The following is a 26,089-nucleotide window of genomic DNA, read 5'->3' on the forward strand; positions in this document are numbered from 1 at the left end:
TTATATTTATTGAGTTTTTATATGTGCTTAAGGGTTAAACTCGGAAAAATTATATGCTTTAAACATCACTTTATATTAAGTTTTGAACGCGTTGCAATTGAATAGAAAACTCTGTATACATATATAAATATATTATTTTAAATTATAAGTTTTATTATTTTAAAGTTTAATACATTTTCGTTTTAGCTTTGGTTTTAACATACGATTTTTTCGTACGAACATTCAAAGAAAGTGAAATTACAAGCCTTAGCATGGAATGTGCATGTATGACCTTATATAATATAATAGGAAACTAGGAAAAGTGTAATATGTATGCAAAAATATTATTATTTAATCAATTTTATTATATTTATATTTTTTGTTGAAATGTAAACAAATAGTGCTCGGAAATTGTGTGCATGCACATTCCAATATTCAGCTACAAGAAGTATTCAATAGAATACTACCCCTACTTAATGAAGCGTGGCTTAGTACATTAAATATTTGTTCTTTTTGAAAATTAACCTCACTTTTACTATGTCATAGCAGCAGTTAACATAAAACTATAACGTAATGCTTTTATGGTGTTGAAATAAGCTATCAGCCTATACTATCTACTAATTTTGAAATAGTCATAATTAATGGCGTGTGATTTACAACACTTCGTTGGAAACACTTTCGATAACATCGAAAGCATGCTTGATATCTGCGTCAGTGAGTAAGCGATTCACCGTTATACGTATGCTTTGACGTATAGCATGTTTCTCCAAATTATTCAAATAACGCGCCTCAATAACAGCAACACCATTTGCAATGCACTAGAAATATATTTCAATGTATAAACAATTGAAAACGTTAATTTCATATAGGAATTACCTTATTGGCTATTTGAATGAGCAATTCCCGTTCCTCATCTGCATTTTCGCGTTCCTCCGCTATATATAAGTGTTTGATGGGCGAAAGTTCGTTGGCACGCAACTTCAACTTTGAAAATTTACCAAATATCATTTGCACTTTTCGCGAAATTTCCTGCAGTTGCGTAAACATTTGCGGTTCGGTTTCGAAACGATCAAGTGCAGAGATGGCTGCTTGTGTCAATAGTGGTGGCAGTGATGCAGAGAAGCAATAACCCAAACCCGACAGACGTTGATGCTCGACGATAAAGTGCGAACCGACACAGAAACCGCCGATGGTAGCTAGAGAATTTTCCATACCTGCCATAATGAGATCAACCTCAATCAGCTGTTAATAAAAATGTTTAGTAAACCATTAAAATATAATATATGCAATTTATGTTAAAAAATATACTTACGTCGACATTAAAGTGCTCGGTGAGACCATGGCCGGTTTTACCAAGTGTGCCAAAGGAAATGCTCTCATCCAGAAACAAACGCAATTTATACTTAGCACGTAGCGCTACAAGTTCGGGTAAAGGACATATTTCGCCAGTATTCATGTAAATACCTTCGGCCAAAAGAAAACGACGGGTCTTGGCTGCCTTCTTTGGATTCTATTTGTATAAAAATAAACTATTGGTAATTACACTTTTCAATGCATACACATACTCATTTTATAAACACACCTTTGCATCTCGTTCTTGTTGCTCAATAAGTAGACGCTCCAAATCGGCCATATTATTGTGTTTGTAGTAATAAATAGTGCTTCGTGAAGCATCCAAACCTTTTTGGATGGCAAAATTAACCATCTCATCACTTAAGAATTCATAAATAAAAAAAATTATACTAACTCTGATGTTCAATTTTAAAATTTTTACTTACGCAAATATGACATCGCCTCGTTTTGCATATGCTGGTATAGCACTTGCTATGGTAGAGAATCCATAAGAGTATACCACTGATTCCTCCATACCCGTAAATTTTGCTAAACGTTCTTCCAGATCCAAATGTACATCCATTGTACCGTAGAAACCACGGGGTCCGCAAGAACCAACACCGTATTTCTTCAATGTATTGCAAGCATCCTCCAATATTTTGTCATCTTCTAATAAACCCAAATAGTTGTGCGTTGCTAAATTTAAGCACTCATGTCCGTCAACTACCACACGCTTGCCTACTTTCGATTGGACTAAACGTGTTTGCAGCAATGGATGATTGGGATCGGTTTCAGCTATGAGTGGTTCCGGTTCATATTTGGAAATAATTTCTTCTTCCTCTACTTTTGTGTACCGTTTACCACGCCCATTACGCTTAAAAAGTAACAACCATATTACCGACAGCAGCAAAAAAGCTTCCAATACAATCACATATAATGGGGTCTGGAATTAGCAAAATAAGAATATAATTTGATCAACATGGTCTATTTGATTTCAATATGACAATTTTACTCACATTTTCAAATATGCGCTCGATTTCGTTAAATAAATAAGGAATTGCGACCATGCTGCTGATCCTATGAAATACTTTAATTAAGTAAAATAAGCAAAAAATCAAGTAATATAAACGCGAACAATCGATGTGATTAGTTCATGTTAGTAAAGAATCCACATATGCGTCATGCAAACCCTTTCGTCATTCGTGATTGCACTACATTCCATTTAATTCGCATATGAAGTGATAAGATTATTTTTTTATTACTTTTTAAAACAATATTTATAATAGAAACTTGATACTATTTTGGAAAATCACGTTAGATTTTTTAACCGTATCTAAATTTTTCTTAAACTTCTATATTTCAAATGTTTTATATTGCTAATAAAATGTACCTGTTCAATTTTTATCAATCACAATTTATTTATTTTAGTATGAAAATTTTTTTGATATGAACGTGCAGGTAAAAAACCCGCTTTTCAAGGTGAAATGTCAAATTCTATTTGACTACACCTTTCAAGTGTTGCCTTATTTCTATACAGCAGAATTTCCCTTTTGTATTGTTTACATTTAAAAATATTCGTAAATACAGAATTCAAAGGGATGGTCTTTGGCATTTTTCGTATTCTTTTACTTGTACAAGTATAACACTCCATTGAAAGACTGATTTTTTGTCGCTGATAATTGGAATAATAATAAATAAAAACAAGAAAAAACGTTTACTTCGGCTGCACCGAAGCTAATATGCCTTTCACAGGTGCATTTCTTTTAGTAACTATGTGTCCAGTTTGTATGGAAGCTATGTGCTATAGTAATCCGATCTGAACAATTTTGTCGTTATTACCTTAAGCAGTAATTCATGTAAAATTTCGTGAAGATACCACGGCAAATGTTTTCCATACAAGCCCTTGATTCCGATCGTTCGGTTTGTATACCAACTATATACTATAGTGAGCCGATCTGAACAATTTCTTCCAAAAATACATTATTTCTATGAACAACAACCCATACCAAATTTCGTGAAGAAATATCGTCAAATGTGAAAGTTTTCCATACAAGAACTTGATTCCGATCGTTCAGTTTGTATAACAGCTATAGTTATAGTGGTCCGATATCGGCGGTTCTGACAAATGAACAGCTCCTTGAAGAGAAAATGACGTTAACAAAATTTTAAAACGATATCTTAAAAACTGAGGGACTGGTTCGTATATACATATGTACATATACTATGTATACAGACAGACAAAACTTCGTGACAAACTTAATATACCCTGTTCAGGGGATAATAAATAACCTAACGGATAACGAAGGCATTAATTACTGATAACCTATTGATGGCCGGTTAGTTAGCTATTACTTATCTTCTAGGGTAATTTCTAAAAGTAAAAGGTTAATGCCAATTAGTAAAATTATTTTTCCAGCGTTCTGGTAAGCTAGAGACAAAAAACAAACTGTCATTTTTCATTCACGAGCAGATGTTTTCTCAAATCAGCTGTTACCGGTATATACTAAATAAAAAAAACGCAAATAAACAAATATTATGCGATCACTGCCCTTCAACTATCAAAGAAATAACCAAAATACGAGTTCGACTAGGTTATCGGTCCAAATTTTGAAATGATAAACACGGGCAAATTAGCTGGACGCACTATATTTATTACAGGTTTAATATAATTTACTTCTATAATATTTTAAATATAAATATTAATTCATTCCTTGGACGTTTGATTCGTCAAGGTGCATCACGCGGTATTGGTAAGGCAATAGCTATAAAAGCGGCTCGTGATGGTGCAAATATAGTGATAGCTGCTCGAACTACTGAAGAAAATCCTAAACTTCCTGGAACCATTTACACAGCTGCCCATGAGGTGGAGAAAGCAGGCGGGCGTGCACTTCCTTGTGCTGTAGATATACGTGATGAAGAGCAAGTGCGTGCCGCTGTTCATGATGCTGTTTCGAGATTTGGTGGTATTGACATTGTGGTTAATAATGCCTCCGCCATTTCTTTCTCCAGTACAGCGGCCACAAAAATAAACCATTTTGACATTATGCATCAAACCAATACACGTGGCGCTTTCATCGTATCACAAGAGTGTATGCCTTATTTGATACGAAGCGAATATTCACATATTTTAAATATTGCCCCGCCTTTAAACTTGGATCCTAAATGGCTCTCAGCTCATTTAGGGTATACCATAGCAAAGTATGGTATGTCTATGTGTGTGCTAGGTATGTCATATGAGCTAAATGCTATGTCAGTGGCGGTAAATGCCTTGTGGCCCCGAACTTCAATATGCACAGAGAGAATCAAAGCTCTTATGGGACCAGAATTTCTGAAGAGAACACGCAAAGTGGATATTATGGCAGATGCGGCGTATGCAGTGCTTATACGTGAGCCAAAAGAGTTTACTGGTCGTTTTCTAGTCGATGATGAAGTTTTAACGGAAGCTGGTGTAAAAGATCTCGATCAGTATGCTAACGACCCTACAGTCGCAGATGAATTGATGTATGAATCTTTCGTGGATATACCAAAAGAGAAAATTGTACCTTTTATTAATAGAGATATACCAGTATGGAAGTCTATATTGAAAGAAAGAAAACCGAAAGTAAATACACAAAAAGAGGAGAGAAAAATTTCAGGATTATTTGAAAAAATTGGACCGCTACTTTCAAATGAACTTGTTCAAAAAACATTAGCGATTTATCAATTTCATATAGTGGGTAATGAAGGTGGTGTTTGGTACATTGACCTAAAAAATGGTGCAGGTTCTTGTGGAAAAGGCGTACCGGAAGAGGAAGCGGATGCAACATTTGCAATAACATCAGAGAATTTTGTCGAAATATTTTCCGGTAAAATGAAGCCGTCAACAGCACTTCTTATGGGTGAAATGAAAATATCGGGAGATTTGAGTAAAGCTCTTAAATTGGAGAAACTTACGAAAACACTTACGTCAAAAATGATTATAGATAAATTGTAGTTATTTTTTATTTAACGTCTTGTTTGAAGTTTGTTCATATTGAATAAAAAAGTATATAACAAAAGTATGGCAATTATTACGCAGCATTTTATTTGAACTTGAAACTGCAATACGTAGATTTTAAAAATCTTTATCATTATCATTTTAATTTTAGACTTGAGGCAACCCTAATATATTTTAATTATTTGAATGTTTCGTTTTTATTGCATCTATTATCAAATAACTTCTCTGCTTTTCTCTTTGAAAATATATTCGTTTGTGTTTACATTTGCACTAGGTGGGGGGTCAAATTTATTACTGTCGTCATTATTGCTACGTCTGTGTTTAACGCTGTCCTGTTGTTTTTTGATAGCAAATGTGGGATTGTACTTATTTTAGCATACATACATACATGCATACAAATCTACATATGTTGTATGATTACAGGTTCGCACAATGGATTGTATTCCTAAAATATATCAGTTTGCCTCTGGTACAAAGTCTTATGATTCTCTCTCTTCTATATCTGTTCATGTTTACGTTTTTTCTTTTACCTCTGTGATTGTTGCTATCATTTAATTATGCTGCTTCTGCTTCTACTTCAGACGCCGCGGTCCAATTGTGTACTTTGGACTCTGCTTTTGTTGACTTCATTGTTTGACCAACCAATTTTTTGACATTTAAAAAACAAACGCGCAACGGAGTGGTCGCTATAAATTAGCACTTATTTTAATAGCAAATTAAAGGAAAAAACTTAAAATGATTAATACAGGGAAACTAGCTGGACGCACACTTTTTATTACTGGTGAGGGCGCATATTAAAGTTTTCATGAAAATTAAACTAACAAAAGTGGGTCAACTTTCTTTTTGCAGGTGCGTCGCGCGGAATTGGCAAAGCTATTGCACTAAAAGCGGCACGTGATGGTGCAAACATCATCGTCGCTGCTAAAACAAGCACACCACATCCCAAATTGCCAGGTACAATTTATACAGCGGCTGAAGAAATTGAAAAGGTTGGTGGTCGTGCACACCCCTGTGTTGTAGATGTACGCGACGAGCAGCAAGTACGCTCAGCTGTTCAGGATGCTGTCGCGAAATTCGGTGGTATTGATATTCTCATAAATAATGCATCTGCCATTTCACTCACTGGTACGCTGGATACAGATATGAAGCGTTATGATCTTATGCATCATATTAACACACGTGGCACTTTCCTTGTATCAAAGGAATGTTTACCATATTTGACGAAGAGTAATCATGCACACATATTGAATATTTCACCGCCTTTAAATTTGAATCCGATCTGGTTTGCTCCACATGTGGCCTATACAATGGCCAAATATGGTATGTCTATGTGTGTGCTGGGTATGGCAGAAGAATTCCGTTCTGCCAAAGTGGCCGTAAACGCGTTATGGCCACGAACTGCTATACACACGGCTGCCATAGAAATGTTGACTGGGCCAGATAGTTTAAATGTATCGCGAAAAGTTGATATCATGGCAGATGCCGCTTATGCAGTTTTGGTGCGTGAACCTACTCAGTGTACAGGACGTTTTCTTATTGACGATGAAGTCTTAACCGAAGCTGGTGTCACGGATTTGAAACAATACGCCTGCAATCCTGAATATGCCGATAAATTAATGCCCGATTTCTTTTTGGATATTCCCGAGAATGAACTCAATGCAATTAAAGAAGATATTAAGCAAAGAAAATCTGAAGGTGCATCTTCCGGTCAAATACCGGCATTATTTGGAAAGATTGAAACATTGCTTTCACCAGAACTGGTGCAAAAAACGCAGGCTGTTTTCCAATTCAATATTGAAGGAGAAGAAAAAGGCACATGGCATTTGGATTTAAAAAATGGAACAGGCTCATGCGGTAGTGGTGAACCAAAGATTTCACCTGATGCAACTTTAACAATGAAAGCTAATAACTTCCATGATATGTTTTCGGGAAAACTAAAGGCTGCAACTGCATATATGACAGGAAAACTAAAAATTTCCGGTGACTTGAATAAGGCAATGAAACTGGAGAAGCTTATGCGTTCACTAAAATCAAAATTATAGACTTTGGTAATTGTTATGACCTGAGGTTTGCTAGTGATAAGTTGCATTTTTTATGTTAAATATAGGTTTAATTTACTTTTTAATAAATATTTTATTTGTAAACCGTTGTTTATTCACTTACATGCATACATAAATATATGCATATGTGCCTTCCGAACGAAGTTGTAGATTAGACAATACAAATTTTTGACTTTTTTGTATTATATTATTTGTAATTGTTCCGATTTGGTCAAATTTGTTTGGAAAATATCATAAAATGTGTGTTTAGATATACTTAAAAATAAAAACAACGAGCTATTCACCGAAGTTTTGAATAGATATTACAAATCATTTTAAATCAAATATTGAAGAACGGCATTAAATTGATAATTCATATATATCTTAAAAACTTTTAATGAATGAAATAAGTAATTCACCATGTTTTATAGGTTTTGTTAAGTTTAAGCGAAGCAACAAGTTGAATAGAAAAATTTTCCATCGTCTTACAACACTATTTATTTTTCTTCTTCTTCCTTTCAGTGCGTCATCAAATCACAGTTAATTGCCGCTAAATTACATGCAAATACAACCAAAACCTCTGATTACCCAAATTATTTCTTTTAATTTCAAAAGTATTTGATAAAATGGAGGAAGAAACTTTACCTGGGAGCTGCAACTTTCTAAAGGACCCATTATCAATAAGGTAACTACATTTTAAATTGTAGTAATACGCAAATAATATAATCATTCATTCATTGCAGCGATCTCGTTGGTCCTGGCACAACATTTGAGATTAACACAAACTTTGATGAGGGCTTCAGCAACGATATATTCGATGAATTAAATTTAGGTTCTGATGAGGAAGATGATGAAAAGTCGGCTGTAGATCACACAACACTGGTTTCGCCGTGGACAAAAACATTTGATGAACTGCGTCAACAAATGGTGCAGATAAATGAACACATTTACAAAAAAATTACACAGCCGGGATTAGCAGAAAACGGTGAAGTGCCGTTAAATGCACGTGTGTGTATACGATATAATGCCTACTGGGAAGGTGAAGGGGCACCTTTTGATTCATCATTTTTGCGTGGCTCCTCGTATCAATTCTATACTGGACGAAATGAAGTAATCGAAGGATTAGAGGAAGCAGTGCGCACCATGTATCGTGGCGAACAGGCACAATTCGTAATTTCACATCATTTACTCTTCCGTGAAATTGGTTGTCCGCCACGCATAAAACCAAGTGCCGATGGACTCTTTATAATAGAATTAGTTTCATTCAATGCCGTTGGTGATTTAGAGGCAGATAAAAACTTAACCGATGAAGAACGAGGCAAATATTCCATAGTAATTGAAAAAATACGTGAAGTACATCTCAAAGGTCTAGATTTCTTCGGACAAGGCTTATACAAAAATGCTTTTCGCGCTTTTGAGAAAGCAGTAAGTTTGCTGAACAGCTGTCATTTGGCGAACGAGCAAGAGGAGAAAGAGCAAACAGCATTTTTATTGAAACTATATACAAACTTAGCAGTTTGTTATAATAAAGTTAATCTACCAACAAAGGCTTGCATTATGTGCAAAGAAATACGCCAGTTGACTAACAATAAACCCTCGTGTAAAGCATTATTTCAAGAAGGACGTGCATTACTACTGCTGGGTAAGTTTTTTTTTTTTTTAATATTTTTATGTATGCTTTTTGGCAAATATGTTTGGTTGCTATTGTAGGCGAGTATGAACGCGCACGGCAGATACTTATACGCTCCCAACGCATGGAGCCGCAAAACGAAGATATCAGTCGGGAGCTGAAAATATTGGAAGAACGTTATGCAAAATACAAAGAAAACGAGCGCAGCATTTGGACAAAAGCAATGGGTATAATAAAGAAGAATGATGTCGGCAAACAAGGTGATACTGGTAGCGCCGAGACGCCCAGCATCTTCGAACAAGAAATGGCAGAACTAATGAAAAGTTTCAAGGAAAACATGGATTTGAATAATTTCAACTTACCAACTGGTTTAACTAAAAGTGAAATAAAAACTGTAGATGAGCTAGCGCAGAGCATGGATCTAAAACTAACGCTTTCACCGCTAGACAATGCAACCTATACGCTAAGTAAAGTAAATAAAAAATAAATTAGACTGCTAAAGCAGACTAAGAAGATTGAATGAAATTATAGCAAAAATGTTCAATATATTTTTGCACCAAAGAAAAATAAGTTTATACATAACAATATTAGTGCGTAAGAACAGAGTGCTAAATTTATGCGCCCATTTTTTTTATGCAAAACAATTACTAGTAAATACAATAAAAATTGTATTGGTAAAATCTGTAAAGGAAAATTACTTTTTATTCACTAGTTTAAAAAACTGCTCAGCGACCACAATAAAAAATATAATAAGTTTGAAAATTAATATTCATGTACTCGTATAAGCTTAGAAATAATAAAAAAAAACCTGAACTTTTAAAAAATCGAATAATAAATGTTGAACTATGAAAATTGCATTGAAACACTTTTTGTTTTTATTTTTAGTTAAAACGCATAAATGTATTTCATTATTTATGTATAATTCACAAATAATACTAATACGGTTTCTTACTTAATTTTACTCTTCAAGTTTTTATTACTTGATTTTTTGTTTAATATTGCAACACAATTTCACATTTTTAAATTGTTATTAACTTAACACATTTATTTGTATTTGTAATAATAAGCATTTGTGTACACACAAGCCTTTGGGTAATTTTTTTTTATTTTTCTGTTTCTCTTATATTTATCTACATAGTATATGCATGTAGCTAAACCCACATTTAATTGTTAGTTACTGTTACTAAATTTTACTTCGGTTAATTTTTTAGCTTTTGTATTAAACTAATTATTATTATTATTTTAGTTTTTATGTATGTATTCCGTTTTTCTGCATATTCTATTTATTATATTTAGTTTATTTATAATTATTTTTTATTATTATAACTTTTATATAACGTTATTAACTACTTTTTATTTATAATTGCCTCATATTGATTATGTTAGCTTATTTTCGAGCTTTTTGAGATGCATCATTAATTGTACTTAATTTAATTTAACATAATTTATTTCAACTAAATATGTATTTATATTGTACATACATATACAAACATGTATATATACATATGTATGTATATATTTGATTTTGATTGAACGCATTTTTCACTAATAATTTCGTTTTTTTTTGTTTTGCTTTTTACTAATCTTTTATCAAAATTATTAAATTGGTGCATTAGCCCAATTTCATTTACTTAAATTGTGTTCCAAGTTGCTCTAAATAATTTGCATAAGCTACGTAATTAATTTATCGTTTTTAAAATTATTTTTCTTTTTTATAAACACATAAATAAAATTAAGTTATAGTCTTCTATAAATTGCTTGGCTTTTGAGCATTTTTGTAATATTATACTATATGGGTCGTTTCACTTTAATAGTTTGCTATGTATGTATGTATCTGTCTAATGCATTTTTTTTCTTAACTCTTATTTTAAAACATAAGTATATGTGCATATGTTTTAAATTTTTCGTGCATTTTAACAAAAATTATATTTTTTTATGATTTTGCATGGGACTAAATTTTTATATGATGCGTCGTTATTCCGAGCCAATATTGTTATTTTTTGATTTGAGTTAATTTCTTTATTTATTTTTATTTTTATTTTTTCTTTTAATTTCACTGTATTATTCCAACACAATTATAAAGAGTAAAATATTACTTTTGCATAGGAAAGTCACTTATAAATATGTATATAGACATACATATGGATTTGGTATATAAAGATAAAAAATCATAAAAGATATATTGTTTGTGTATATATTGTATATAAATAACTAAATGTGAATGAGAATTCGGAAAACAAAATACAAGTTTTACAAAAAAATGTGATTTATTTTTAATTAATTGTCAATAAAATTATGATTTTTAAATCGAGCGAATCCGAATAAGAACGCGTATGGAAAAATTGATTAATAAAATTTAACTAAAAATTAATGTTTACACTTTTTCACATCCAATTCATACATATCCATTTTTAAATTGGTATTTTTTTATTGAAGACACTATAACAAGCTCATAAATAAAATTGTATGTAATTTTAAAAAGGCGAAACAAAACGGAACCAATATAAATAAGATTAAAATTGAAAAGTAATTAAAAGAATTAACACAAAATATAAGAATAAAATGAAATAATATTAAAAACATAAAGAAACCTAAAAAAATATTTAAAATATATTAAAAAATAATAATAATTAATAAAATATTAAAAAAAACTTAAAAAAAATAATTTTTAAATATCAAAAATTACTAAAACAGTAAACACAAAATATAATTAACATTAAAATTAAATCATAGTGAAAGAAATAAAAAAATAAAGAATCTTAAAGAAATATTTAAAAACAATAAAAAAATAAAAATAAATAAAAAACTAAAAATTACTTAAAAGAAAATTGATAAAAAACAAACGCAGAAAACAATTGACATCAAAATTTAATAATGGTGAAAGAAATAAAAGAAAAAAAATTAAAAAAACTAAAAATTTAAAAATTAATAAAAAAATATAAATAATAAAATTAAATAAAAATTGTACAAAAAAATAAATCTAAAATAAGAACAAGAAATAAAAAAATATGTAAAAAATTAAGAAAATTAATAATAATAAAATTAAAAAATAGAATTTAAAAAAATTTCGAGACAGCTAACAAAGAAATTATTACTAAGCAAATATTTTTAAACCATACATTAATTACAAATATATGTATGTAAAATCAAAGATATTTTATAGTTTAACAACATTTTTAATTTAAGTTACATATGTACATCGTTTGCTCAGCGTGATAAATTAAACAAAAATATAACATTCGACAACATATTAGTATACAAAAGTTTATAACTAAAATTAAAAAAATATATATTATTTGTCATTCATTCATTTCCTTTATAATAATAAAGTTGAGCACATTAAGCACAAACAATAAAATATCTTTGTAAGTGGAGTAAGAAAAATTATAGTATAATAAAAAAGTAGTAAATGTAAATGTAAAGTGAAACAATTTTGTGAGAGGAAAAAAAGAAAGAAAATAATCGATCAGTATAATTATTAATGAACAGCTTTATAAATTGCAGCGAGCAACGAAATCATAAATGCTTAAAAAGTACTGAATAATTTTTTGATTCTCTTGTTATCAAATGTTATAAATTAGACTAATGTTACGAATTGTTTATTGCCTTAGCAATAATGGCTTCGAAAACGTGCTGTAGTAGTAAATATTTGCAGCTCTTAATGCAACATTTATTTTTGCATAACTACTTAACTAATATATTTTATATATACATATGTATGTTGTTTATATAAATTTTCTTGAATTGACGCACACTATTTGCATTAACTTTATTGATTTCGTCATAAGTGGCTTTATTTGCAAACAAAAATAACCATTTAATAGTATTCAATTTATAAGCTTTTATGTTTAATTTTTTATTTTTTATAATTTTTTTAATTATAGTTTTAAAGTAATTAATTTTTGTTAAATTTGTTATTTTTTTTATTCATAATTTTAAAGTAATTATTTTTTTACTTTAGCGCTAACGTTTTTATAATCGCCATACATTTGTATTTGCATGTTTTTTATTTTATAAAATTAAGTTTTCTTAAATTTCAGTATTTGTGTTACACACAAACACAATTACTTGGTTTTATTAAATTTTATATTATCTGCAAACTTGCAGCAAGCATATTGTACATGCTTCGTTAATATTTATGACTACTTGTATTTAAAAAACAAGGCATACAAATTTTTTTTGATTTATTTTTCTTGTGTGTATCTTTACTATTTTCATTGTAGCTATAATATACTAGTTCATTGTTCTATAAATACAATTTTAACTTATATTATGTAACAGCCATTTAAAGTTTGTTTCAATGTGTGTATATACTTTTATTTATTTTTTTTTACTTACATACATATATGTATGTGGAACAGTTCACTTACTTTATGCAACCAATTTTGAGGACTTAATACCAGATAAATTAATGGAGACTTATTGGAACAAAATACTGTTTTCGAAATGTGAATTAAAGTCTGGAAGACATTAGGTTGCAAATTGGAAGAAGTTGTAAACATTTTTATTGGTTTGAAAATGAAGAAATTGAAGTTAGTTTTGAAATAAAGTATGTATATTTCAATAAATATATGTGTAAAAATTTATTTTATATTTAATAAAATAACAACAAGAAAAAATGTTAACTTTGGCTGCACCAAACCCATAATACCCTGCACAGGCGCATGCTTTACAGCATAAAAGGTTATAAAAAGGTCGCTATCGTGATTTTGATCGGTCAGTTTATATGACAGCTATAATCTATAGTAGTCCGATCTAAACAATGTCTTTGCAGATTGTAGCGGTACCTTTGTTGATAATCTATATCAAATTTTATGAACATACTTTGTCAAATAAAAAAGTTTTCCATACATGGACTTCAGTTTGAACGGTCAGTTTGTATGACAGGCAAACTTAATAACAATAAAATAAATAAAAATGGCGTACTCCAAAATAAAATTAAAATCAATATAAGAATTAAATTTAAAGTAAAACGTTGGATAAAACAAAAATCTACCTACTTGTATATATTAAAAAAAAAATCATAAATAATTATAATAATAATTACTAAAATAAAAGTTTGTACAAATAATCAATTTAATATCGATTTAATAACTAATAATAAAATATAATGAAAATAATAGCATTTAATTTGATATGGTTATATAGAAAACAAAATGGTAGGATAAAAAAAATGAAATTATAAGATTAATAATAATAATGTGAATAATAAAAATATTTAAGAAAATTTGAATTTATGAAGATCAATATTTTAAGTAATAAATTAGAGAAATCTAATTGTTTAGAATAATAAATGTTTTCTTTATATTTTTTTCCAAAAATTAAAAAAATAAATTTTTCATAATTTGGTTTAATTTATAATTGAAAGCAATTTTAATTTTATTATATAATTTTTTTTGTCATTATAAATAATTAAAATATATTTTTTGTGTATATAATACATATTTCAAATTGTAAAATATTAAAAATTATGTTGAAGTTGAGAAAAGAAAAACAATACAATTTTAAGATAGTTCAGTCAATTAATATTGTTAAATGTGGAAAATAAATAAATTTCATTTAATAAGCTATACAATTGATTTATTTTTAATATATTTATTTTTCTATCAACCATACAGAGAACAACAAAAAAGAGATATCGTTATATAGAAACAAAATTAAATTTAATATTATAAATAAATAAAATGTTTTTGTATATAATACATATATTAAACTATGAAATAAAAAAAATTAAATTAAAAAAAGCAAAACAATTTTAAGCTATTTTAATAAATTAATATTTTTAAGTGTGGTTTATTTATTTTCCATTTAATAATTTATGTTTTCATTTTATTTATTTTTTTAGTATTTATTTTTGCATGGTTGATATAAAACAACAAAAATATGAAATAAAAAAAGAAGTAATAAATAATAAAGTTAATATTTTATACAAACAAAATTTTTGCGTATTCAACAAACATTTTAATTTGTTTAATATTAAAAAAAAATAGAAAAAATAGGTAATAAAATTTTAAGGCTTTTTGCATAAATTGATATTTTTAAGTACCTATAATAAATAAATAAATTTCATTTAATAAACTATGTGATTGATTTGTTTTTTCTTCAATATATTTATTTTTGTATGGTTGTTATAGAATAACAAAAATATGATATTGCTATATAAAAAAAAAAAATTGAATAAAAGTTAAAAAATAAAGAATAATCATAAATATGGTAAAATTAAATTAAATTAATCAATTATATAATTGTTTTGCTTTTTCTATAAATATATTTATTAATTTTTCATAAAAAATAACCATGATTGCTTTTGCCTATTACATTTTCCTTTGTAAGCTCTTTTAGTTTAAAGTTGCTTAACTAGAACTAGGAAAATTAGAAAAATTAAAATTACTTTTTATTCGGCGTTTTTTTTAAACTACTTTTATTATTAAAACTAAATTTTAACATTTTACTATTATTATATTTATATTTATAATTTTGTTTTTCTTCAACTAATTATTTGTATACATATTTTTTTAACTATATTTTTAGTTACCTTTTAAACTACTTACTAGCACAACATTTAGGTACACATTTTCAACAGCAACTGTTTGTGGTAGTATTCTTCTAGTCAATTTATTCACTGATCACTTAAATAATAGTTCGGTTACATTCAGTGATATATAAAATACACAACAACAACAATGTCTATAATAACACTCAAATTGTTGTCAAGAACACAATAACAATTTGACTTTAGTGATTTATTTGAAATCAGGGTAATCAAAGAGTTATCTAACAGTTAAACACCACCTTGCGGTTTTAGAAAATATTTTTAAAATCATTTTCGAAACCAAGCACAGTTTTATAACGCAAATTTTTGTGCTTCAAAATTTACAATTTATTAATATTATATATTCATTAATAATATTTTTGAAAATATTTCACTTAAAATCAAAAAAAAATTTAATATTTTCCGAAATGAAATATCGCAATTTGGTTTTGCAGTACCGTTGCCAAATACCTATATATTTGTGCGAAAGCACATTATTTGAATTTCGTTTATTTCTAACTTCTAATTTAAAATTTTTAAATATTTCTAACAACAAATATGCGCAATTTTTTGTTGAAAATAGCTTCTGTGTTGCTAATTTTTTAATATTCTTACTAGTGTTGTATACAAACTAACTACAGGTACAACTACATATATGTTTTACAAATACATATGTATAGGTTTATATATATTATGTATATATTTTTTTATTAAAACACATATAAACGTATATAAATCGTCTATTTACTAATTCTTACCATAAATATTATTAATATATGCATTTGGCTTATTTATATACTGTCTGCATACATAACTACACACATTTACGTAAGCATATACATATATAGTATGTGCTTTAAAACAACAAATTGGCAACAAATTATGTCCCACTGTGCGCTTGCAGCACACAATAATTTTATTTTTCTCTTAAGTCTTAAAATCGCGCAAAGTATTCTATATATCGATAGAGGTGTACGTATATATGTATGTATTTATTCCAGTTCAACATACAATAATTCCAAACTATTTTTATAAATTAGTATTAAATACATTATTTATTTCTTTGTTTGCTTATTGAAATTGTTAATTTAGTTTGCTTTGGCTATTAAAAAATATAAAAAAAAACAAAGTTAAAAAAATAATTATGAGTATTAATAATGTTTAAAAAAATTGAAATTTGCATTAAGTAATAAATTAGGGAAAATTATTTGAAAACATTTTTTTGAATAAAAAGTATTGTTTTTTAACTTTTTATAAAAATAATAAAATTTTAAATAATTAATTAAATTTTTAATAATAATTATTAACAATTATTTTTGATAATTTATTTTTTTTATTAATACAAAATAATGTTTTAATCAATCTTTTAACAAAAATTAAAAAAAAATTAAATTTTAATAATTTAGTTTAATTTATAATTTAAAGCAAATTATATTTAATTAATTTATAAATGAAAAATTCATAATTTTGTTTAATTTTAATGCCATTTTTACTCAATTAGTCACACAAATTTATTAAAAAGTACGACTCATTGGTAAAAGAAATGTAGAAAAAAATGTTAATAAATAAGTGAAATGGAATAAAGCAATAAAATAAAATAATAATTATGATATAAGCCTATTTAAAATTAAATATAAAATTGAAAAGATTTGAAGACATATTCCTTCCCCAATTTTCAAGAAATTATTTAAAAAGAAAAAAATACATATGTATATAGCATAAATAACCAAAATAAAAGACAAAAGTAAGATAATATTTGTTATTTATATATTATAAATATTTGAATTGAAATTAAAAATAAAATAAAAGTTAAAAAACTATTATAAACAAATAAACTAAAACGATTTAATATAAAACAAAGCACAAAATTCACACAAACTATAGACACATAAACTATGTATGTATGTGGCACATACCGTTGCTGTGACGACAGCTGATGTTACGGAAGGCATTTTTCACACTCACGAAAAAAAATACAATTTAATTTTTTTTATTAATTTCGGCAATCGAAATAATATTAAGAAATAAAATAAAATTAATTTAAATCAGTTTTTTTTTAATTGTATATTCATTTTATTGCAATTAATTTTATTACATATTATACAATTAGTTATAGTTTTTAATTATCATAAATATTTCGAAACAATAGTTTTTAATTTCTTACTATAGCATTTATTAATTAACGCGTACACCCAGCCAACTATTTGCGACCAGCAATCAAGATTCATAGAATACAAAGCAACGTCACTCGCTAAGTTGTGACGTGATTGATTTCGATTGTTGCCAGATTTACGCAAGAGAAAATGTCGGTAAAAAATACTTATACCTTAGGCATATATTATTCTAATATGTAGTAATAATAGTTTTAAACGTTTTTAATACATATTGTTTAACATTTTATTCTATTTTTGGTAATAACTCAACACATGGCAATTGGATTTTAGGTTTTCAAATTTTTTGACATTTGAGTGGCGCAACTTTCTCTTGCATAGTTTTGGCTTTATTTATTTTTTTATAATTTTGTTTATTGCATTATCAAGTTTGTTTTAGTTTACTTTCTTTTATACCTCTTCGATCTTGGCGTAGATACCGCTTACGGGATTATAGGCCAGTATTCTTCTTCTTCTATTAGATACATAAAAACAACTATTTTGCAGTTCTTAAAAATATTTTTGGTCTAGACTACATACATATTTTTCAATACCAACAACTATGCGCATTTTACATTACACATTTACAATAACTACACAAATTTAATTTTCAACAATTTTTATTCAAATAATACCTTCATACTTGAGTAGTTCGTATATTTATGTGTGTAAGTATACAACTATGTATTTGTGTAAGTACATTAGTCAGATTAGTATAGAAATTTTACAAGCTAACTATGTGCATATAAAGTAATTTGTTCGCACATTTTTATATATTTTCATATGAATTGGTTTGTATGTATGTATATAGTGGTACATAATACATAGAACTGTATGTCTGTATGTATTTGCTTATTTTACTTGACTTGCGCTAAAAGGTACTTGAGTCTCTCATATATATTCTGTTGCTTTTGAAAGGAAACAATTATTCAATTTATATAAAAATTATAACGGAATAATCTAAATTTCATCTAGAAATTTGTAAACTGCCATAGTACTTTAAGCGATCAATAACAAATTGCCCAATCTCTTCACATGTCTTCCAAATCATTTCCTACCCACTACGTTTACCCAGGTATTTATATACATAAGTATCTAAGCAATCCTTGCCTTTCCCTTGACATCCGACGCTTGGTTACTTGCTTAACTGTAAATGTCGTACAAAATATAATGTAAAATTGTTGTCTATTTCTTGTCTATTGTAATTTGTTATAAAATTTCAAAATGCTTTAAAAAATATTTAGGAATATTTATTCTCAAGTAAATAGTATTTTTTTTATATCCTACATATGTACATAGTTCCAACGACTAAGCTCTCTAATATTAGCAATTTGAAGTGTTAAGTGATTGGAGTAATACTACAGATTTCCGAGTTCTTCCATAGCCTGTAAACACAATTGTAGCCGTGTATTTTCCGAATCTTTCGAATGATAATAATTTTATCGTAGTACATATATTAAGGGGAATACTTATTGTACTACCTGAAACTCTTTTTCTTAAAGGTTAACGGATTAAACTCTTACTTCGCCATGCTTGCTTAGGAAATTTATTAAAATTATATCGAGCTTATAGTGTTCATTTCCACTATTGAAGCCTCATATAATAGCAGTTGGCTTTAGATTTGTTCTTTTCGGACCAGCTCATTTCTTACAACTTCTTTAGACGCTCGAAGCCACAATCATCCAATAATTCCCATTGATTTCTCCACACAAAACAACAGCTAAAACAGCGTAAACAGCACTACAGTAAAGCCATTAAAGCTTTTTGAGGTACGTAGCCGGGTTGGGTTCATAGAAGAAACCGCCTAAGGCCTTCGTTGCTAGTCCTAAGCCCAAAAATGTTGGTTATTTAAGAGGGTTTGGTACTTAAACGGGTTTTACTGTATCTCAAATATCTTGAATCATAAATGTATCACCTTTTCAAAGCTATGTACTGCGATCTTATATAACAGGAAACACATTTGTAAAGGTAGACCAATTAAATTTAGATTTCAAAGACGGTAAAATAAACGGGACACCAAATTTAACTACATAAAGAGATATGATGTTGTTATAAGGTATGAAAATCGACAAAGTCTAATGTCATACCAAAATGATCTCAAAGATAGTGACTCGCTGACAGGATCGAGTATTCAAAACATGGTATAAAAAAGGTTTGACTACGCTCAATTTTCCTTCCTCTCCATAAATAAACGCTCGAGGGAAGAATCTCTCGACGATCTGACAGAGCAGCTCCATATCAAACGTTGATGGAAGCTAAAATGCTTGAAGTCTAGTGGAAGTTCAATTTTAGAGCCGATTACCTGCTTTGCGTGGTAAGATAGTTTACCACCTTATAAACCTTATAATTTGTCGTTCAAAGTCTACGAAACGTGTTGAAATTATAGCATGTCAGTTTAAGAAACGTCTAAATATATTTTATCATTCAATGGATAAAGGAGCAATCATTGTTTTCAACTCTTTCTCATTTAATTTTTTAGAAGCCACTCTACTCACGTTTTATAATAATTAATAATCGTTATGAGCCAGTCTAAGCTGGAAGTATGAGCTATGGAAACTACTGGTGCTCATCCCATGAGGCTGGATAAAATATAACTCTTTTGAATACACAATTTTGTCTTTGTAGTTAGCTAGTGGCAAATAGTGGACTTGACGCTTTCAATCTGTTCTGCAAAATGTCTTCAACTACTCGCTGGATTGCTGAAAGGTATTGTCTGCGAAATGGGCCCAATAAATATATTTAATTTACTCTATTTTAGTTTGAAGAGACATCCACTATTAGCTGAGGAACTTTATAACAGTACTTAAAATCTCATCGCACCTCTAAATCGACTGTATCATTTCCCGAGTTAAAAACTTAACATAATATGGACAAATTAATATAAAGTTATTCCGACCTAATATTATATATCAGACGGGCTAAATTGAGTTGAAAAAATAAAACTGAAATCCAAGTTAATCATTATATGTGTACCATATTTAACCACTTCATCATTCCCTCATCTCACCGCTAATTACGAGTATTTATTTTGCTTTTCCTCTGTAAACACTTCAGTTTTCTATGCAACCTAGTTGAGGTTAGGACGTGTAAGGTAGTGAGAGTACACGCCATAACCTCAATAACATTCCCTAAATATATGTATGCTCTTCCCTAAACAATAACAACAATAATGATCTCCTCCATTAACAATATTCAGCAGTCAATTCGGTCTCTACATGCGCTTGTACTATATATTTACTAATACATTTCACTAATTTGCACTATTTCAGGACTACAATTCAATATACAATTCAAATTCAATATACCTTTAAATACATAACTACATACACCAATACATATGTATTTATGCATTCATGCATGTGCCTACAACCTACAACAATACAAGGGATTCTTACAACAATGCAAGTCACAATTCCATTTACCAGATCTTTACAATACACATCTAAACAACAACAATAACGACACATTTGCATGACTTTACTTTAAGACCTACGTAACTGATTTTTCTTATGCCTATTCTCGATTTTTGGCTTAATTCTGTTGTACCGATCTGCCGTTATACGTTACACCGACTCACATATGTTTAAAATATTCTGTTTCTCTCCAACTAGTAGCACCGTGGTTTTTGTTTTCCTACACATGTACATCAACATTACTTAATTTACATACATATAAGTACATATTTGACATCCATTAACACCATTTACAAAGTCCTACTTATGTACTTACAAGAACAATTTTCAAAAATATTTCCTAAGTACTATGTGCACTCATAACAATGAACCAACGTTAACTTTGAGCATAAATAAGTAACTCTCGTGTGATACATAAGTGCATACTACATGTACCTCTGATGTAGTTATATAATATAAAAATATTATTGATTTTTTTGGTTAAAATCCAAACTATAACAAACTATTTAATGGCTTATGAAATTTGGCGGACTCAAATCAAATTTCTGAGACCTAATTGAGATATAACGGTAGTTTGTTTGACTTGGCTGAAATTAACCAGCGAGTGACGTAGGCCGAAATGTGTTGCTAGTATTAGACTTCATTTGATAATTCTAATTTTGAAAATAAAAATTTAAATTTTTAAAACCTGCACCACTTAACTGCTATAGAATTTCTTAAAGTCGCAATCTTATGTGATTTTACAAGTTAACTGCCGAAAATCGACGTATTTTACCCGGTACACATTATTACTTGGCTTTTCTTTGTAGAAAGATCTACGTACAGCCGATGACAAAATAGATAAACATTGCGTTGATTTTTTGTTCAAATTGGCTCCGTGAAGCCGCATAAACGCTTATAAGCCTCCCTGATTTATATCATCAATTTTCTACCAATTACTTGGTGTCAACAAGGTTTAAGTTCTCATACCTTTTGCCTATCCACTACGAAAATTAATTGTAAGCATTTAAATATTGGACTTCTCATTCATGGAATCTGTTCCCCAACGCGCTGGAATAATTGGCGATTTGAAAATATTAATGGTAAACATGGAATAAACGGTTCTAAATTAAGTCATTGTTTAATTTACAACGGAATCTTACAAAAAAGTATGAACAGAGTACTTTCTTAGGAAACCCTTATTTTACTGCTATCAAACTTCTCGAAATGACAGCAACGAATGATGTTGTTTTGAAGTGGTTATTGAGGAACTCCAAAGTCGATGAGTTCGCAAACTCCATAAAGCTTGGAACAGGCCTGTGATTCCATGTCCTCTTTTTTCCATCATTAGAACAATGGACTCCGCGCTAGCCTATTAAGCTGTGAATCCCTTCTAGCCCAGAGAGTCTATCAAATTGTTTGTTCTTAGCATAGTTCACCTCGTCACACTTGTGGGACTTCTAACTGAACGCTGTTGTATAAGTATACAAGCAGTGAGGCTAAAAATCATCCCGAACGCGGGTGAGATGAAAAAATTTAGACACTTTTTTATTCACTGTGCATCTTACATCAGACTTATGTTGAAATATCGTGGTAGCTACACTTAAAGCGAACCAGGTGAACTGGCCGAAATTGATATTAGCCGACTCAACAAACTTATGACAGACTCAAGGGCTTTGTCGATTTACAGGACTGGCATTCTCAGTTGTCCAACTTGAATGTTTCGTGATTCCTGTCATAAGGTTCCTGCAGTTTATTGCGGAATATATCTCGTTTATTCTGCTTAAGGCTGGGCATTCGCATATATAATGTTCCATCGTCTCATCATTCTCAGTACATGCTTTGCATTTCGCCGAAACCACTTTCAGAGTTTTCTGAAGATGGGATCTTAAGAATATGTGCTCTGTGATGAGCCCTACAATGTTACTAAGTTCTCTTTTGCTAAGAAAGCAGCTTGATGGATAGCATGCCCTGCATTAGTAGTATTCAAGGAACTTAGGTGTCCCTCTAGGGTTACATTTTATGTTAGTCTCAACGATGCAGTGAATAATTTCGATTGAACGGAAGTTGGTAATGATTGTTGCTTGAAAAAAATCCAACATAGTTAAATTTCGTATATTTTGAGTCGAAATCGAGAAGGAGAGGAATTTAATTTAAAGAGTTCGGTACAAGTTACCAATGGATCTTCATATAATATGGTTTTTATACGAAAAATTTTTAGAAGTTTTTGAAATTAAAGTTTTGATATTGTTGAGGAACGAACACAATACATTTTGTTTATGATGACTGGCTATTTAATACTGCGATAGGGTTGTTTTTAATTAAGATGTATGTACTATAACATAATCTATAATTTTGAGTAATTTTAAATACTCGATTTCCAAAACTATTGCAGATTTTATGAAATCATAATTGGGTAGAAGTAAAATATACATACAAAAATCGTCAAATTTTAATTTTATAAAAACTTCTTTTGCATAGGTATGATACTTTTTGCAAGCTCCACTTTCGGTTTGGCAATACTTTCCCTTTTTCTTATGGCAACTGAAATTGTTTTGTTTTCTAAGTTTCACTTAAAAATACGTATATTTATGTATATAGTAGTAATTGCGGTACCTGATCTTAGATCTAGTGTGGGGTTTAGTTTAATATTTTTGTTGTTTACTAAATTTGTTTGTTATATACTTTTCTCTAATAGTTAGGTTAGATTGAACTTTGCGTTTTGAACGTTTTACTTTGTTCCTTAGAAATATTCTTTCTTACTAAATATCTGTATATATGTATGTCAGAATGTAATGTAGATATTTTTGTTGTTTTCATTACTTTTGACTGCAGAGAAACAGTTTTCGGTGAGAGTACATACAAATATACTTATTAATATACGCAATTTTTCAAACTTCATCAAAGCTACAGACGTTCTGGAGAACGATTGCCGCCATTTAGTATGAACTAGTTATTAGATTATGTATATAGTATGCGCTTATATACTTACTTCGTTAATCCAGTGGTTTATGTATGTATGTATGTATGTTTGTGTTTCTACTTTTATAATAACGCCTGTGAGATGAGCGGGTGTTATGACTAAAGTAATTGTTTTTGTTTTGCTTACAATTATTTTTTGCTGACATTACTTGTGGCGGTGGTGGTTATAGATTTTGTTGTTGTTGTGGTGGTGGCGGTGCTGCCAACCGCAGAAGCAATTACTGATTTGGTTGCCGTTGTTGTTGTTGTTGCTGTGGTTGTGACTTTTGGAATCACAACTGCAACGCTTGTAGTTGGTGTACTTGCAGACTGTGTTGTTGTTACCATGTTGGCGCTCACACTTTTAGTCGGCACCGCTGTTGATGATGTTGCTGTTGTTGTTTTAGGTATTGCCGCCGGCGTTTTAGTTATAGACGCTTTCGTACCGCTTGCTGTTGTTGTTGTTGTGGTTGTGGTGGCAACTGTCGTCATTGTTGTTAATTTAGCATCTGCTGTTGGCGTTGTTGACAACACCGTGGGCTTTTGAATAGCCGCAGTGATCGGACTTGTTGTTGCATTGATCACTTTGGTGGCAGCAATTTTTGTTGGCTGTGCAGCAGGCATCGGTGCAATAACGACATTCGCGTTCGCCGACGGGTGGCTAACAACATTCGACTTCGTAGTTGTTATTGTTGCAGTTGTGGACGCTGCTGTCAATTGCTTGGGCACAACATTTGCTGTTGTAGTAGCTAAATTTGTGGTGTTATTTATTGTTGTTGTGGTTGGGGCGGCAGCAATGGCTGACACTTTGGCAGTTGTTGTTGTGATTGGTGGTGTATTCGTTTGCGCAACAAGAGCAGCAGCACCAGGTGCTTTTGATTTTGTTGTTGCTGCTGCTGTTGTTGTTGCAACTATTGTTGGCGGTTTAGCAGCAACAGTTGCTATTGAAGCTATAGGCTTACTGTCTGTGAGCGCCTTAGCGCCTATGCTTATGCTTGCTGTTGTTGTGGTTTTTGGAACCGTTGCAGCTGCTGCTGACACGGCACCGCTGCTTTTAACTGCAGCCGTTTGTGCTGCAGGCGTTGTAATTGCTTTTGTAGTTGTAATTGTAGGTGTTGTTGTTGTTATTGTTTTTTGTGCCGTGGTTGCAGTAGGTTTACCAACAGTTGCTGTTGCAGGCTTCACGGCGGCCACTGTAGTCGCTTTTGCAGCACTTTCAGCTGTTGTTGTAGTGGTTGTTGCAACAATCGGCGTCTTAACGGATACCGCAACAGTTGTGGCTGTTGGTGTTTGTGTAGCAGTCAATTTGGGTTTAGCAATTGTTGCTGTTGCAGCTGTGCTGGTGATGGTTGTTGTCGACTTTCCAGCTAACGCCGATTTGACTGTTGTTGTTGTTGCCATTGTCGCAGGTGTTGTAATCATAGTTGTATGTTTCAATTCTAATGTTGCCGGTTTTGTTGCTGTTGTGCTTGCGGGCTGCACATTTTTTGCCAATGCAGTTGTTGTTGTCACCTGTGACAGACTACTTGCAGTGTCCGGCTTAATGCCGGCAGTTAGCGGTTTTGAACCCAGGCCTGCTGTAACGGTTGTTGTTACAGCGCTAAATGTTGTTGTTGTAGTTGCTGCGCTTACCGTTTCCGCCCCCGGGACAACACCACGCTCCCCGAACGTAGTGAGCATACGTTCGCGACCGCTGCTCATTGTGCCAGCGACAAGCACCTTTGTTGTTGCTGTGCTTGTGGCGACAGTGGTAGCGGTTGTGGTTATTGCCGGCTTCGTGGGCAATATAATACTGGCAGTTACTTTCGTAATTTTATCACCTACTACCTCGGCGGGATGACCGTTAGCTTGCGTTTTACGCTGCGCCAATGCAGCCGCCTCATTCAGGAACGAGCCGACGCTGTCGTTGGCACGCAACTCGGCCTCTATTAGCGGCTGACGACTAGGGCTCGCCTCAGGCTGAGATTGCCCTTTGTTGCGACCATTGCTGGCCACTTGGTTACTCTTTGAGCCCTTCAATATACTCGGGCCGGGTAGTTTGGCTGTTGCCGCCGTGCTGGATGTCTTGATGGCCACAGCCGCACCATATTCGGGATGC

At 30.6% G+C, this 26,089-nt stretch overlaps 5 protein-coding genes across 6 annotated transcripts in view; 3 read left to right on the forward strand and 2 right to left on the reverse strand.

Annotated features, from left to right (window-relative positions):
- Positions 1-130: 130 nt before the first annotated feature.
- LOC126756247 (serine palmitoyltransferase 1) lies at positions 131-2,817 on the reverse strand. Of its 2 annotated transcripts, none has more exons than XM_050469185.1 (7): positions 2,702-2,817; positions 2,328-2,388; positions 1,758-2,254; positions 1,562-1,691; positions 1,292-1,489; positions 856-1,221; positions 131-797 (listed from the first exon to the last, which is right to left on the reverse strand). In XM_050469185.1, exons 2-7 carry the CDS (start codon positions 2,376-2,378, stop codon positions 633-635), a joined length of 1,407 nt encoding a protein of 468 aa, XP_050325142.1. In that variant the 5' UTR covers positions 2,379-2,388; positions 2,702-2,817; the 3' UTR covers positions 131-632. The 2 variants fall into 2 exon arrangements, with proteins under 2 accessions (XP_050325142.1, XP_050325143.1); XM_050469186.1 differs by having other exon boundaries at positions 2,328-2,398; positions 2,702-2,813.
- Positions 2,818-3,789: 972 nt separating this feature from the next.
- LOC126755444 (hydroxysteroid dehydrogenase-like protein 2) lies at positions 3,790-5,363 on the forward strand. The gene is made up of 2 exons (XM_050468021.1): positions 3,790-3,969; positions 4,044-5,363. The coding sequence occupies exons 1-2, from the start codon at positions 3,924-3,926 to the stop codon at positions 5,282-5,284; spliced, it is 1,287 nt and encodes a 428-aa protein (XP_050323978.1). The 5' UTR covers positions 3,790-3,923; the 3' UTR covers positions 5,285-5,363.
- Positions 5,364-5,611: 248 nt separating this feature from the next.
- LOC126755445 (hydroxysteroid dehydrogenase-like protein 2) lies at positions 5,612-7,431 on the forward strand. The gene is made up of 3 exons (XM_050468022.1): positions 5,612-5,710; positions 5,869-6,068; positions 6,137-7,431. Exons 2-3 carry the CDS (start codon positions 6,023-6,025, stop codon positions 7,327-7,329), a joined length of 1,239 nt encoding a protein of 412 aa, XP_050323979.1. The 5' UTR covers positions 5,612-5,710; positions 5,869-6,022; the 3' UTR covers positions 7,330-7,431.
- A 429-nt stretch (positions 7,432-7,860) lies between these two features.
- On the forward strand, positions 7,861-9,819 carry LOC126755609 (inactive peptidyl-prolyl cis-trans isomerase shutdown). The gene is made up of 3 exons (XM_050468306.1): positions 7,861-8,011; positions 8,070-8,968; positions 9,037-9,819. Exons 1-3 carry the CDS (start codon positions 7,953-7,955, stop codon positions 9,441-9,443), a joined length of 1,365 nt encoding a protein of 454 aa, XP_050324263.1. The 5' UTR covers positions 7,861-7,952; the 3' UTR covers positions 9,444-9,819.
- A 7,414-nt stretch (positions 9,820-17,233) lies between these two features.
- The window catches only part of LOC126755361 (uncharacterized), a 152,810-nt gene continuing 143,954 nt past the window's right edge, over positions 17,234-26,089 (reverse strand). Inside the window, 1 exon segment of the mRNA XM_050467872.1 lies at positions 17,234-26,088. Within this exon segment, the coding sequence (XP_050323829.1) occupies positions 24,142-26,088 (1,947 nt within the window). The 3' untranslated portion in view covers positions 17,234-24,141.

This window comes from Bactrocera neohumeralis, chromosome 4 (assembly GCF_024586455.1).
Source record: "Bactrocera neohumeralis isolate Rockhampton chromosome 4, APGP_CSIRO_Bneo_wtdbg2-racon-allhic-juicebox.fasta_v2, whole genome shotgun sequence".
Taxonomy (NCBI): domain Eukaryota; kingdom Metazoa; phylum Arthropoda; class Insecta; order Diptera; family Tephritidae; genus Bactrocera; species Bactrocera neohumeralis.